Genomic DNA, 16,489 nt, shown 5'->3' with positions numbered 1-16,489 from the left:
GGGAACTGAGACAGCTGAGGGACCATTCCACCTGTTTTGTCGTTCCTTATCCTATCCCGTAGGGGAAGAGAAGGAATAGTAAGAACATAATCTGTGGAGGAGATAACCACAGCAGTCTGAGAGTGAAAGTTCTTTGTTTATAATCCGCAGAATATAAGAGCTCTGCAAAATCAGGCTTTCAGAACTCGTGATCTCTTCTTATTCTTCTCAGCTGCTCAGTGGCAGAATACTGTATTTGTTTTCTTTACATTTGCTAAACAAATGGGATTTAAAAAGATATGCTGGCTGGCTGTTTGTCTTACCCAATAAATTTTGACTGATGACTGATTTCAAATGACTGAAGGCAGAGAGGTCTCGGAACACCTGCAAAAGTCTGCACTGTGAACCAGAGGCTTTGAACGGTAGAGGTTTGCTAAGGATGCCAACTGCAGGAAAAAATCATTTAGAACTTTTTTCATAAGCACCCAAGCAGTCACAAGATAAGAATATGTGAGAAGCTAAGCACTGTTCTTATTTTGTTTAACTTAAATTTAAGATACAGCACTGTAAGTGATTGCAATTTGATTACTATTTGTAGGATAGATTATTTCCTTAATTATGCTTATGTTCATATTTTCAAAGTCTAGATGAGCTCTGTTTTACCAGGAATTTTGCCAGCTGCCTTGTTAGATGACTTAATTAAAAATGTTTGTTCGGTGATTGTCTTGAAGGTGTTTGTTGTGATGGTATCCTCATTATCTGACTTAATAAAATTTCAGACAAGTTCTATTTAGGCAAACTACCTAAAACTATTGGCTTACTTGGAAGAATTTAAGTGTACCTCCTTCATGTATTCAGCAGAGACAGCAGCCATCAGATTTGGACGACTGAGAGTTTTATATTTCAAAGAACAGCTGTTCTAAGAACAGTTTCTCATACAGAATTCAAAAATAAAACCTTCAAAATTCAAATGAAGTAGGTATTAACAGTATAAATCGCTCATATCCTCTAACAGCATAGTTGCTTCAAAAGTGGTAACACTAAAAATGCAGATATGATAGTTTCATGTGAAACTATTTTCAAGTGAAATGTCAAACAAATAACAGTCCTTTGTGACGGAGAAGGGTGACAATATTTTTCTATCTCATTATTGAAGGTTTAACTTCTATTCTGGTTTTTAAAATAGTAACGCACTCTTGTTAGTAGGGTCATCTGTACCTTCAACTTAGCTATTAAAAACAGTTTAACCCATTTAAATAGAAGGAAGGAATTTAAGGAGGAGGAACTGCAATTACCCTAGGCAGTCTGTGTTCCTTATCCAGATAGCTGCCTCCTGCAGCTCTGACACAAAAAACATACACAGGGTTTTATTCCTGTCCAATAACATATTTCAGTGAGTTCATAATGAAATAATTTTAAATTATCTTGTTATTACAGGCTTAGCTTCTGTGCCTCCCCCCTTTTTCCCGTTCCACCCTCCCCACTATGGGAAGCAGTTCAGTTTCCATTTTACTTAATTTCACATGCTTAATTAGAGATGTGGAAGGGCCTGAGGTTTTTCAGATCATGTTTAAAAAATACATAACTTCCCCTGAAAAGTCTTGCCTCTTTTTCCAGTGCGTTGCATTAGACCTGGTCTTTGCAGATAATGTCTGTCTTGTGCCTGTTCCAGTCCAGCTGGTGTCCGAGCGTTAGGGCAGGGCTGTTTTCTCTGCCGCTCGTGCACATCCGTGCTCCTACATGCTGGCACACAGACGGGGAATCCCACCGGTCCGGACTTAGGTGCCTAAGCTTCAGTCATTGAGAAGCGTTGATGAAAAGTGCTGTATGTTTAATGGAAGAAGTATGTATCTGTCTGACCTGTAGGTGAGGAAGATGTGAGATATAGACCCTTTACGTTTAATAGCCACAGAATTGGGGTGGAATATATGGGCTGTCATTCCTGAAGGCAGCAGAGGAACACAGATGGGTCATGAATACTGAAACGGTTTGGCTGACTTTCAGCCATAGGAGTTATCTTTCACCCCAATCATCCAAACCAGCTAGCATAATTTTCTCAGTATCTGTTTTGTATCTGGGTGCATGTGAGAATAAAGAACTTTTATTCGATACTGGGACTATATAGAAATTGTGCTTTCCTACTCACAGTATTAATTCCATTAGTTACCCTTGGGAACAAATGAAAAGAATGTAATTTCTCTGTTGCTAGGTGATGTTTCCTCTTAGGTTAGAGTACAGAATAAGGAAGATGATGATTTTTCAGAGGCTATAGACCTAGATTGTGACAATCAAGGGGGAATCATTTAGACCACTAATTTAAAATCATACTCAGAGTAACACATTTTGTCTCTGGAGGCTTTGCATATTGGAAGCCTTTGTGCTTAGTATAAATTTCTGTGTCTGTGTTCTTTCTTGGAAACATCAGTTCCTGAAAGCCTGCTCCTTGATAACATTTTATATTACATTTTTGTAGTCCTATGTGAGTTTTCTTTGGATTAAATTGTTTATTTCTTCTGCTGTGCCTAACTCTGAGGATCAGAGTGAAAAAAAAATTTTGGTTTTCAATTTTTAAAGAATTTTTTCTTTCAGTATGAACATCTGGATAAATAATTACTGAGTTACCACTTGTCATTGTCAGTAGGATCAGATTAAGAGTTTTGATGTTTCAGCATTAAGGGTATAAAGAGTTCCAAATATACAGCTGCCTTTTTCTTCGATTTCTTTTTTTTTTTTTTTCTGTTTCCTTTTACAAGGGGAGTACCTGTGTGTTGAAGAATAGCTGGTTAATTGTTTTTAGTCAGAAAAAGGAGAGTGAATATTAAATGCCTTACAGGTAATTGTACTTAAGGGGGGGGGGCAAGGGGGAGCTATTTTACTGGATTTTGATTTGTTACTATGTGATATAACTTTTGTGAAGGTACTTGGCCTCTGGCTTTCATTTGTCGTGAGGAAATGAACCAGGCCAATGACGTTCAGTTTGCAGACCTTGCTGAAATCTCTGTTCTCCGTATCCATTTGCTGGCACTAAGGCCAGCTTTGTAATACTTATTATTTAAAAAAAAATTTGCAAATGAAAGCTTTAATAATCAAAGCAACCTTTAAAAGGTAGTAGCATTTACAACAGCATCTGTTAACTAAGTTAAGATCTTGGGTTTTTAATAAGATGTTATAAAGGAAAAAAATACAATTTCTCAGATGTTTCGCAGGATACTTTACATCAGTTTTGGGTTCTTTGTTTAAGCTAGCAAGTTTTTAGTCTGTTAATGGCTGGATTTGTAACTGGATTTATTCAGGATCTGAATTGTGACTAACCTGAAAATCCCATGTCTGCAACTTCCTGCTGACACTGTGATAAATTGGTAGTTTTAAAAATGTAAAATTGCAAACTGCAATGTGCAAAGTGCACTGTGAAAGTGTCCTCAAGGTTTGCAGTTAAGCGGAGTTATTTGCTGTGCCTGTGTAGTATGAATGCATCTTTCAGAATAATGTTTTCCAGCTCCAGAGGTTTTGTTGTAATATCATAATGCAATAGATTTGTTTCTGTGCTGTGCTATGGCAGTAACAGATTATAGACATCTTTTGCTGCCACCAGATTTGCAGATATCTAAAGATGTTCTATCCTGCGATCCACATAATAAGAACTTTCACATTTTTTAAAAGATTAATATTAAACTTCTGTGAATAAGCAGGTAGCTGCTGGAGCTTCAGTCTTGTATCTGCAAAACCAAACAGAAGCCAGGAAGTTTGTTAGTACGTGATTTTTTCTTCCCCCTGTTTCACTATTGTGGAAATCCAGCTAGCAGTGTGAAGTAGAAGTGAGCTTAAGTTTTCAGTGGAAACATTTCAAATATGCGCAGTTCTAATTTTTAGTCTGTGAAGTTTCTATAAAACCACGTATGTGTGTCCCATGGTGCTAATCTCGTACATGGCCTCACGTTCCTCTGTACGGTCTTGCAGTAGCCCTTGTCTTTCTCAGACATTTTCAATGTCCAGATTCTTGCAGTTCTGCAGTCAGGTACCACCTGCTGTCCGAATTAGTTCTGAGTGGCTCGGTAGTGGGCTGCCCAGACTGAATGCTTTATATCCTTCACTACTTCCTGGGTTTGTGTGAAGGCCCTGTAGAGCTAACAAGCGATATCCCCAGAAGATGACAGCTGAAGACAGTTGAGGCAGAGTTGCATAGAGGAACATGTATTTTGCTAATGCTGCCCTGTTATTTGAGGCATGACATGGTGGGGGGAAGTTTTTCTTCTCTTTCAGCAGAACTCAGTATCAGATATGCATCGTACGCTTCCATTTAGACTGTGAGGGGTGTCTTCTGCAGTTGAAGAAAACAATGTTTTGAGCAAGGTCAGTTAAGGAACTTGAGAGCAGTCCAGCACTTGGATCTCATTTCTTATGGATCCATGCTTTTCTGCTTGTGGACTGGGCTTAAGACAGGGAGTCAGGAAGCGGTGATGGCACACTGCGGCAGACGGCTCAGTCCCGAGAGGAAGGCAGTAGCAAGGACGGGTTCTCATTTGGAGTGAACACTGGTTTTCACAAAACTGCTTTAGAAGCTTGCATGTTATAAGTAATCCATCCAATGTTAGTATGCCATTGTTTGTTTTTCTCTCATAAATAAGCCTACTTGTATTATCATCTGCACAATATTCCCTTTTGAATTGTGGTGGAAAGGATTCAACCTGTTAAAGGAGTTAAATAGTTTACATATGTGCCTTTAAACAGGCTAAGCAAGTCTTAAAATTAAAGACTTCCACTTTTAAAACTAACAGGAAAATACTGTATTAGAAACATAGCTTGTCAGGAATAATTGATGGTATGGGCTGAGTTGACAGTTTTTGAACTGTATGCATGTTCAGTTGAAGATTCTAAAGGGATATAAAGGAAGACTGTCTTTGTTCTGGACGGTTCATTTCTGTTGTTTTCGAAGTAGGTGTTCCGTGTAATTATATAAAAGTTAATGTCTGTAATTGAAAGTGCCGTCTGAATAATTTGCTTCGCATTTGATTCATGTTCAGCCACTGAAATGAGTTGCAGGTTTTGCTCTGAAGACAGCTGCTCTGCATACACTTTTGCCTGTCACCTTTATCTTAAATGCTTTGTAGTTATGGATATTGTTGTTAGGCACATTTTGTAAGACTGCGAAAAGGTAAGACGTTGTAAGGCTCAGATGTAAAAATACAGTTGAGCACTCCTTTTCCTGACCTAAGTGATTTAAATTGCAGTCCATTGCCAAATCCTAGATAGAGTAGTTCATGTAGCCTGCTCTGTGCCAGTCTCTGTCCTAGGTAGGAATCTTTTCAGTACAGTTGGGAAGGTGGCTGGAAACAGAAAGGTGTTTTTTGCAAGGTGGGGTTTTGAAATGGAATTTGTGAAAAAAGAAACACACATTCTTGCAGAAAATGGGAGACCAAGCCTGAAGTCCTTCAAGTCAAGTAGCATTTGAGTGTCCAGATACCAGATAAGCATCTTAACTACTGAATTAAGCCAAGGGATCTTTTCCTTTGGATGTAACCATCACCGTCACTTCCTTTGCCTTCCCTCTCCTGTTCTGTGTCAGCTGCATCTACATCACTCCCCTCGCAAACTCTTCCTGGCAGTTGCTGAATCTAGTGCCCGTTATGCTGGCAGCTATCGCCCCTAGCAGTTTGTTCTTTCCATCCCATATTGAGCAGTCACATGAAATAGGCTATAATTGACTTGAAGTTCAGATTTCTCTTGTACCGACTTAAAATGTGAAAATGATCTGGTCACGTAGTGTGTGTAAAATATGACACGTTAATCCAGCCATGCTGGCTGTGGGATAGCTAAATACAAACGCTGTTTACAGGTCATTCCACAGTCGTTATTTTGTGTGTATTTTTAATACAGCTGGCAAATTCATATTAGTGGATGGCCTTGACTCCTTTAAGGAAGATTCTTTTAAATCAAAATAGATTTAGTATTAATATGAATTAAGAATTCTAACTGTTAGTTTGTATCAAAACCAAAGGTTTCTCTTAATCTGTTTCTAACTTGGGGTCCCTTAATGACCTGATCATTTGTTGTTGACTGATAGATTAAAAAAACCTTTATGCTCAGTTATTTGAAATATACCATTTCGTAATGTGCTTGCAAAGGAGTAAAAAAAGAAAGCTGCTTTTGTTGCTCTTGTACTTCCAGTCTTATTGATGGATAGAGTTCATTAAAAATCTGAAGTTTCTAACTTATAATGGTTCTTGGGTTTTTTTGTTTCTACTTCATTGTGATGTTTGCCTCTGTAGGCCTAATTTACATGAAAATAGCCTTTTAACTGTTGCTATCAATTTTCAGCTTAAATGGATTTTCTGCTGCGGTTTTGTTCTGTAAGCTGCAGTTTATATGTGTAGCTTACTGGCCTTATTAGGGAATAGATGCCTCAATAGGGGACCCAGAATTTGGGACTGAAATGCTGTTCTAGCATATGTTGCCACTGGAAGTATTGAAGTTTTTATTATGGACCTGGGTTTAGGCTATTTTTCTCACCTTGGCTCAGAAATTTTGAGAGTGAAGGCATTGGTTTTTATTCTTTGCTTTCCTAACATGGAAAGGAATTTTTTTCTTCTTACATGGGGTGGCTCAGAAAATATTATTCTCTTCCCAGTTCTGTTACAGGAATTCTAGGCTAGTTTTTTTTTTTTGTGCAAATGGTCTCTTGGCAACCTCATCGTAGATGTAAATCAATTTGCTTCTTCAGGTGCATAAATAAGATTTATTTAGCTAATTGATGTCTTAGTTTTTCTATCATGAGGTGCTTCTGAGCCAGCTGGAAGTGGCCGTGCTTGAGCTAGGTAGAGCTGGAGTCAGTGAAATCCTGTGGTCACTTCAAACCTAAATTATTTGATGTTTCTAAAGAAGACCAAGGCACACTGCTCTGAGAGGTATAGGCTAACAGCAAAGGGCAGGGAACACAAGTTGGATCAAGGGGAATTCTGGTTACACAGTAGGAAAAAGACCACCCTCACGATGAAAAACTAACGCTGGGCCAGGGGAGGGGTCCAGAGAGATTGTGGCATTTCTATTACTAGAGCTATTCAAAGGATGGCTGAGCAAGTCTGTCCATCCTCAATCTTGGAAGTTGAATTTGGCTTTGAGGCTGGCTCTGCTTTGCGTGCAGGATTAGATCAAAGACCTCCTGAAGTCCCTTATGTAAATTTTTCTGTGAATCTCTGATTCTGGTTTATTTCACTCCTTGTACAGTATTCAAGGTGGGGAGTGGAACATCACTAAAATGTACAAGGTGACGCTAGAGTAGAAGCAATAATACATTTTCAAATTTAGTGAATTTAGCTCTAGTGAGGGGAGTGGATTGGGTGTTTTGGGAGTCATGTTTTTTGGGGCTTTTTTCTTTGTTCTCAGGTAATTCTTTGAATAATTTTATACATTATTTCAGTGCCTTTGTCTAGCTTGTTCTTTATGTTTAATGCTGTCCATATGCTGCCTCATTTCTTCATAAAACTGTAGGCAATCAGAAATAGTCTGGGGGGTTTTGGCTAATTTTATGATCAAAATTGAAGCTTCAGGAAGCTATAGTTCTACAAGGAGAGAGGAAAACTAATGGAAGATAAACCATGTACATGCTTAAGACTGCAAATTGTGAATTTTTCACGCTGTCTTTATATCTAGTTAAAGCTTAAGATGAGAATCTCAGGAATTAGAGAGAGGTACCTACTGTTCTCAAGACTACTGAACCTAGCAGGAGAAAAAGTGCTTCAGAAGTCCAGATGAGGAACTTCCCACCACGACAGTGCACTGTGCGCAGGTAGGGAACATCGTTCTCCTTCAGGTGCTGCAGCACTGGGGCCTGTGCTGTCTCTGAAGTACATCCTCACCATGGTGAGGTTCCTTTAATATGCTGAACAGTGCACTTGCTGCGCCACCTTAATGTCTAGTGCCACTTTCACTGTTGAAATACTGTGAACAACTACATGTTGAATGTACCGTTACAGAATTTTTACAAGAGACACCCAGCTGAAATGCTGCCCACAACCTGTCAGAAGAAAAGAGGCATTGCTTTCAGGGTGAAGAGTTCTGATGGCCACTTGGCAACAAGCTCGGTGTGCAGAGTAATTTGTATTCACTAATTTGTCTGAATAACTTTTTTCCTGAATTGGCATATTTATCTGGCTCTTCAGTAATGGATTCTGGCTATCTGGTGATGGTGTAGTAGCCATGAAGTTATTTTAAAACACCCCTTGTTTAGCACGGAAATTGTGAGTGGAACCCAAAATGCCAAACTTAATACATAGAGGCACCTTACTGGGAGGTTTTGTAGATTGACATGATTTAAACACTGGTTCCTAAAAAAAATTTAATTGTAAATTGTAATTATTTCCCATAATGGAAACGTGCTTGACTTACAAGGATTGTGTTAGTGTGATTAATTTTCTGAGATCACCAGCAAATGCAGCTTAAACAAAGTACAACACTTTCAATTTTACAGTGATGCAGCACCCTGGCATGTGACTGAGGATTTGTTTAATGGTATATGTCACCGGAACCAGCAGGTTTATGCATCAACCAGTTCTACCAAAAAGTGGCTGTGATGTTACTGTATGTGCAGCTTTACCAAAACTGTAAGCATTTCGGTAAGATTTCGGAACAGCATCTTACTCGTTGCTCTTCTGTTTTACAAATGGAGGAAACATCTGGCCATAGTTCTCTGGCTTTGGAGCCTTGTTAATTATTTTTGGTTAAATTGGTAAAAGAATGCTAAAATTTTGTTATTTATTATCAGAATTATCAAAAATAACAGAACAACAGGTTAAAAGCCAATGCTTTTAAAACCCCATCAAGAGTTTTTAAAAAAAGCAAAACAAAACTGCTATTGGGCTTTGCAGGCTTCTGAAGAAATCTGTCTTCTTACGAGGAAAGCCTAACGTTCAGAACTCCTGCAGACTGTTCTAGTTGGCTCTGATGAGACAGGGTTGTGGTTGTCTTTTTTTGTAGAGATCATGCAACCCAATTTAATCGGAATAATCCACTTCTGCCTGTACCTCAGTAATGAGATTGCTTAATAATTTAGTTTCATCATGTCTGTGCCCATGTTAAAAATTCTTATTTGACGGGATAGCAATTTATTGGCAGTGTAGTTGTCACAGAGAACTTGTGTAATTTAACACTGAGTGGATAACTGTGTTCACCTTAATATCAGTATTAGATGCTAGCTATATAATCAAAGTGTGACAAAGATTAACTTCATCTTTCTGAACTCTCAACACATTCTGCTTTAGAAGGATGTTCTAAATAATTGTTCATGAACACTGACAGGACGACCTCACTCTCAAGGCTTTGCCTGTACAGAGCAAATACTGAAATGCAATTCTCGGTAGTGAAGAATTTGTTTATAAGCTGTCTGGGACATGAACAGACTTTTCACTGCCTAATATACAGTTGCATAGTTCTTACCAGAGATGCGCATCCTTAAAATGTTAGCCATACAGTAGACTTTGAAAAGTACAGCCGTATCAGAGAACCGGAGTAGCTATGGGTTTGTTTTTTATAACTTATACGGTGATGTCTTGTTCTACAACTGGAATCTAAGAGGCAAAGTTGTACAAACAGAAGCGACATACTGTTCTCCCTGTGCTGATCCTATTTCAGCTGTACCTAGCGACCATCTCTGAGGGCAGGCCCGTCATTTGCTTTTCATACCTGTTTAGTGCTTGGCCTATTCTCAGTCAGTCCTCAGTGCTTCTGCTTGTGGTGAGGTGATAGAAATGCGTGTTTGCCAAGAACTTACTGCATCCATACTGTTTTTTCAGAAATGTCTTTCAAAACCAACAGATACTCAGTAGGAAAACTATACCTTACAGTAGCGTCTTAGAGGAATTAGTTAAAAATTGACTCTAGAATGTGAGAAAACCTTGCCTTATATTACCAAATGTCCTGCTAAGTGAGTATCCTGCCTCCAACAGCAGCTGATGCTATTGGAAGAAAGTAAGAATTGGATGAACATGTAGGGATGCTTCCATAGAAAAACTTCACAACCTTCAGTGATTTGTGACATGGAGTTTTTTCGGTTTATAACTCTGGATAGCTTTCTCTTTTATGAGTTTTTCTGGCCGCTTTTGAGCCCATGTAAATGATCTGACAAGAGTGCATTCTCTTTTCTGTAGATGAGTAAGTATGTGTTTGTCAGAGAAGACAAGGTCAGGGAAATGCCCTCTGCACTGCAGTGTAGTGAGGTTTGTGAGGCTTAGTTCCTAGAGGACTTGATTTTTGAGCCCTTGACCTGCCTTCAAGAAAAAATGTGTCCTTGCAGTCATTAAACGGCTGAGTCTAGACTGTAATTTGTCATGCCATTTGTAATAGAATATGTAAGCAGCACATTCCCTTTGCACATGCTCTTTCTGGTTTTGTGTGTGAAATATTTTTTCGCCGTCCTGTTTTTCTTTGGAGATGGTGGCAAAACCATGGGTGCCTGGAGAAGGAAAGGGGTGAAATACCATACCTTTTTAGGATTAATCTGCTAATAATAGTACATACTCCAGGCTGAAACCTGGAAAAGAACGTTAGTGACCAAAAAGAACTACGTTCCTTAAGGTAATATTCAGGATTGTAACTGCATTAGTGGGTGGCAGTACATTGAAAGAAGCATGTTTATTATAACATGTTCATTAGTCTTTTAGTTATATCATTAATATTACTGTCTTTGGGTCTCTGCTTCTGTGCTGCCCCATGACTATTTGTCATAAAACCAATTTTTCCTTAAATTTTTTGATGTGGAAGAAGTGAGCCTACTTAGCTGTTTTACAAAGTTGATTCTTCTCCTTTTACTCCTTTCAGTTTTCCAACTTAATGCTATTTGTCTTTGTGTAGTTTGTATTCTAAGCAAGCTGGGAGTTCAACTTGCAGAATGCAAAGAAATCTGCTTTTAATCTCAGTTTATCAGGATCTAGGATACTGTTTTTTGATGTGGTTTACAGCAAGTCTTTTTGGTAATAGTTGCGAGTCACTGAGATGTGGTCTAATATCCATCTTCCTCTGAAGCAAGCACTAGGGCTACCTGGTTCCTGAAATTCAGGGACAGTATAAAAAGACACAAAATCAAATCCTTTTCAAAATATTACAAACATTTTTTAGGTAGATTAAGCAAAATGGAGTGTTGTCGTACAAATTTGTTATTAGTGGTTGTTAGTGATCAGCTTGCATAAAGCATGCTTTCAGCAAAATTCAATAGTGGATCTTTTTCTAGGCCATAAAATAAAATCTTATATATGACATATTTTCTAGTAGTTTTTTCAATTAGTAGCTATGTGCTTTTTGGTAACTGACTGGAAATGTCTGGTCGCTTTTATAACTGGGTCTATTTTAGCTCTGAAGGAATGTATGCAGTGTTACATTTTACAAAGGCAAAATAAACGTAAGACCACAAATCACTACAAGACTGCATACTTACCGCACTGTCTTCATTGCGGACCATTTCTGAAATGTGAAAAGCAGTACAGTGATTCTCATTTCTGTTTGGGGTTATTTCCTCCACTAAAAGACATTTGTCCTGCCTGTGTATGTGCTCTCCCATCATATTGATGCTTTGCTGCCAAGCCAGGTTGACCTTTCTTATGGTCAGATTTTTGTTTTCTTCGTTGCTGTGTTGTCTGTCTGTTGTAAGCAATATCGCCACCGTTGTAATCTTCTTGACTGCAGCCTATCCCTTCCATATTCCATTCTTGTCACTTTGTCTTAAAATCAGTGTGGTATCTGCCATCTTGTAAAGAACTCTCAGCTCTGTAGCCTGCAGGCTTCTGATGTGTTTCATTAAATTCAGCTGCTTTCCAAACACATGATATTATTATAGACTGATTAGATGAACTGCACTTTGGTACTAAATGTGATGTTTTCATCTGGTTCTAATTTTGTCAATATTTGTGCAGTGCTTGAGGCCAAAACTTGACTCAGGCTGACATCATCTCTCTGGATCCGTTAGCATTGACTGGTCTCCTTTGGTACAAAACAATCTCCTTGCTCCATGACTTTTGCTACTTTCCTCTATTAGGTGATCTTATCGTACAGATATTTGGAATACCGCTCAAAGTGCTGAGGGTTTTTTGGAGTGTATTGTCAGCTCGAGAACTCCCTGTTTTTGTCTCTCAAATGCTCGTTGCTGCCCCTCTGCAGCCTCCTTTGTAGCTGCTGTGAGCCTTTGTGAGGCCACACAAACTGCAGGAGATTGGGGAACTGTTCCAGCTGGAAAATAACCTTGCAAAGAAAAATGTAAATATCTTTATTATAATTCCATGTTTCCAGGCTAGCAAGATTATCATAAAAATAATAATAAAAAAGAAATTGCCCGTTACGAAGTGTCTTCTGAATAAGCTAAGAAGCTTAACGTGATTGATCATCCACCTTCCAATTCGTGCAACATTCCTGTCGTCCACTTGAGAACGTGAAAAGCTGCATCATGCATTACCTGCTTACCACCAGCCTTTGTGTCTACTAAACTTTAAGGCAGTGTTATCTTAGGGTAATATTCACTACTTGTCAGACAGTCTAGTACCTCTCACAGTTTGGCTTTTATTGAAAGTAACATGCTGAGTCAGCAGTGAAGTTTTTCTGTTTAGAGAGTTCTGTGAGACTGAAGGTTTTGGGTTGGTTTGGCATGGTTTTTTATTTTATTTAGGACACAACTACATGTATCAGTTGATTATAATCAGCTCAGAATTTTTTAGTGGCTGATAGTTCAGACACTGATTTCAAGCCATTTGATACAATTACTGTTTGGAAATTTTTTTAACCATAAACCTCTGGACATTAGGATTCATTTGAATGTCCAGAAAAGAGAGTGTAATTTCAGGTAGAAGTTTCTTTTTTACAGGGACTAAAGCCTACTCAGAAGCAAATACAATTCTTGCCTCACGGTGTGTAAGTGTGATAAGCGTTGCTGCTATCCATGGGCATTTCTACTTGTCTATAACATGCAATTTCCACTTGTCTGTAACACAGCTGAAATCTGTATTATATATTTTGGCTTGTCAAACTATTCGTACAATATGTTATTTGGGTATGTAGTGACTTTCTAGGCCATTCTGCCCTTGCCCATCTTGAGGGAATACTATTTTGTAGCTTCCTGGGCTTGCAGTGTCCTGTCCCCTTCCCCGTGTGCTTGCTTTCTAGCGTACTGAGCTTTGATTACCCGGGTCGGGATTGCACTTCTCAAAAAACTCACGGTTATGCATCCTACTTTGAAAAGGATTTTTGAGTGAAAAGATGGGGTGCCTTACCTTTGGCAGAGCCACCTTGACAATGTATAAAATTATTTGATACAAAAATAAACGTGGGCCCTTGGTGGTAGCTGAAGAAACCCTGGCTAGCTCCTGTGCCCCGCTGCTGTCAGCAGGCAGAGCTCCCCCGGTTCCAGTGCCTTTGCAGCCTGTGGGACAGGGTCTCCCACGTGCGTGGATCGAACCAGTGTGAATCGCTGATGGGAAACTGGCCATTTGAGTATAGTTACTTTAATTCCCCTGGTTAAAAGTGTTAACTGACTTTTTGTCTACTTGAAATGAATAAAATCAGTTTCTAATCAGTGAAGACAAGAGATTTAAACTGCCATAGTAACATTGGCCCTAGGTGAAACACATAATGGCCTCAATCTGCAAATATGGCAGTGGTGGCGCTTGTGTGTTCCGTGGGGCTAGCCTTCTTGTCTGGCCTCACAGCATGAAGTATCGGCTGTGGTGTCTTCTTCACATCCTCAGTTTTGTTTTGGTGTAGTTTGGTTTCGTCTCAGTTGTGAGGACATCCTATGTTTCCATCAGCTGGGCAACCAGTAGTTTGAAGTTAACTACTAAATACGTAAGTCATGCTTTCGGGTGGTGGGTGAAACTTTGTACGAGAGCGGACGTCCCACGCGCAGCCGCTGAGCGAGGCAGCGAAGCCTGAGCCCGGGCTGGGTGGCAAGGCTGCTGGAAGCGTCCGGCAGTCCTTCCTCCTTACGTCCCTTCGCAGTTACACAGGCAAGAAGGGGGCCTTGCGTGTTGCCAGAACACAAGAACAGCACACATACATCTACATGTATATCGCTGGTTAACTTCTCGGGGGGGTTGTGGCTTTTCAAAGCAGGCTGACCCTTGGGTTTTTAGGGGTGATTCAAGTTGACTGTCACTGGTATTTGTCCTTGGATAAGTACTTACAGGTACTGCTGCTCTGAGTTACTAATGAGTGATTCTCTTTTAATGACTTGGGAATTAATACCGTACTGGTTAGGGATGTCTGCCTTTAAGTCAGTTTTGAAAATCCTTTTAAAAACCATGCACCTGCCTGCATGCCTGTCTGATTGCAGTCATCAGGAGGAGAGCACATCTCTGCACCAGGTACGTACACATACCATGTAATGGCTCTCTTAGCAAGGCAGTAATCCTACATCTTAAATCCCAGCAGAGATTAAGCAAGGGTTAACATTTCCAGTTTGTGGTGGTTTGGGTTTTTTTTTTTTCTTCAGCTTTAGTTTCCAATGTAAGATGTGCTTGTACATTACTTATGAAAGCTTCTTTATTTCAGTGACAGCTGATGAGCTATGGAAAGGAGCTTTGGCAGAGACTGGTGTGGGAGTAAAGAAAGGAAGAGGAAAGAGAAGGAAGAAGAAGCTAAGGAAGAATCTCAATAGAGGCCAGGAGATTGGTGAAGGTAGATTCACAAATCAGGGGCTGAAGAAATGTCTTGAGCTTTTTGCGTATCATATTTCTTGATTTAATAAATTGACAAATTGCTGTTAATGTCTCTGGTGTCAGACCTCCTTAAGATATTTTTGTCTTTTAAAAAAAAATCCTGATAAGATTGTTCAATGTTATTCTTGGGTTCTAAATATAAATTCTGTATCATAAACCACGCTAGAAATATGTGAAAACCTTCCATTGGATTGCATTTTTCCAGTGTGCAGAGTTTCGGTTCCAATTTGGCATAAACCATGATTTTTCTCTGTTAATTTTAAGGACGTTCTGGTTTCCTCTGGCCTGGTCTCAACGCTCCTGTGATACAAAGTGGGAGAGTCCAGACAGTTACCCAACGAAAAAAAGAAGAACGAGACAGAATTCAGTCTGAAATTATTCAGCAGAGAGATACATGGGAGAAGAAGAGAAAAATAAAAGTTAAGAGAGAGGGAGGATGGAGTGGGAAATGCTGGGGAGGTGTCCTTCTGGATCCTCCTGAGCCAGGTCCTAATGGAGGTAAGAAAACCGATTATCTGTCTTGGTCTTATTTATTTAGCCTTTCTGATAAGGGGCTCATAGAAAGTGAGATCCAGACTTTTCCTGTGACTGAAAATTGATTTTATACTTCTGTTATATGCCCATACGTGAAGCAAGGCAGCTAACAAGTTCTATTAACACAAGTGGCATTTATTAAATCACTGCTTAGTTTAATGTAGCTGTTACACTATTGTATTAAGCTACAGACAGTACGATGTTAACCTGTATTACGGAGTACTGTATTACCTTGTGGACTGTTACAGGAGTCATGAAGTATGGAAATATTTTTCTGTGTTCAGTATTGTCTTGAGTATGAAATATAGTCACAGGTTGTTTTATAGTTTCTTGAAGGATCCTATGGGATAAATCAGGCTTTTTTTTCTAGTTCAAATAATGAAATTGGTTAAAGATGATGTAGTTTGAATGTAGCTAATGGAAGTCATTTATTTACTTACTGCCTTGTTAAATATCAAAGTGAAACTAGAGTTCCTTACCTTTTTTTACAGTGCTGTTCTTCAGACCACGAGAAATTCTGTAGTAGCTTTGTTTAATATTTCAAAGCCTAATCCTTCTCAACTAATGAAAATGAGTTCTTATTCATAATCAGCTGAATTTTTCTCGCGAAGCGCTTGGCGATGCTTGTATGTGTGTTGTCTGTAGGCTTTGTGGTAAGATGAGCGAAGACAGACAGTTGATGTTTCCTAGCACTGTTGTTTCAGACTTGTTGCAGTTATTCCAAGCATTAAGCTTGGTCATGTTTCCGCAGCTCCCTTTGTCCAGAATATGTTCCCTCAGTGCAAGCGTGGATCTTGGAACATACATTGTAGCAAGCCAACATGAATGGAAAATTACCTGCATGAAATCACACTTAGGTCTTGCAGTCACCTTTGCTCCCCAGTCTGCCTGGTGCGTTGTTTGTTAATTTCTTACTGTCTGTGAATATTTTCTGGTTACATTCTATTTGCTGTTAATTAACCTTTTGGACATGTTTTGAACCAAGCCATACAGGAGGGAGACCATTGTCTTTCCAGCCTGATATAATGCCTTTGTCTGTGTAGACTGGAGTTACGCTGGCATTTTTGTAGCTTTCAGCTTCATAGAGTTACGCTGTTGCGGCTGTCTACTACTTCTGTGTTCCCTTTCCAGGTTTTCCATTCCGGTAGCTGGTACAGATGATTTTGTGGCTTCTGTTACTGTACTGTCCTGAGATGCATTGTTTACCTTGTGAATTTGGGGAGAGCTTGCCTGCCAGTCTCTTAAGAGTATTTTTTGGTTGTCTTCAATTTTAAGAGCAATTCATTCTA

At 39.3% G+C, this 16,489-nt stretch overlaps 1 protein-coding gene across 1 annotated transcript in view; it reads left to right on the top strand.

The window, feature by feature from the left end:
- MRPS5 (mitochondrial ribosomal protein S5) overlaps window positions 1–16,489 on the top strand; it is a 62,111-nt gene that overhangs the window by 9,875 nt on the left and 35,747 nt on the right. Inside the window, exons 3-4 of the mRNA XM_080388373.1 lie at window positions 14,500–14,625; window positions 14,931–15,164. Of these exons, the coding sequence (XP_080244499.1) occupies window positions 14,500–14,625; window positions 14,931–15,164 (360 nt within the window). The remainder of the gene's footprint in view (window positions 1–14,499; window positions 14,626–14,930; window positions 15,165–16,489) is intronic.

The sequence above is a fragment of the Falco punctatus genome (assembly GCF_963210335.1).
Source record: "Falco punctatus genome assembly, chromosome: 5".
Classification (NCBI taxonomy): domain Eukaryota; kingdom Metazoa; phylum Chordata; class Aves; order Falconiformes; family Falconidae; genus Falco; species Falco punctatus.
The sequence above is the reverse complement of the archived record's forward strand: the minus strand, read 5'-3'. Positions and strand labels throughout refer to the sequence as shown.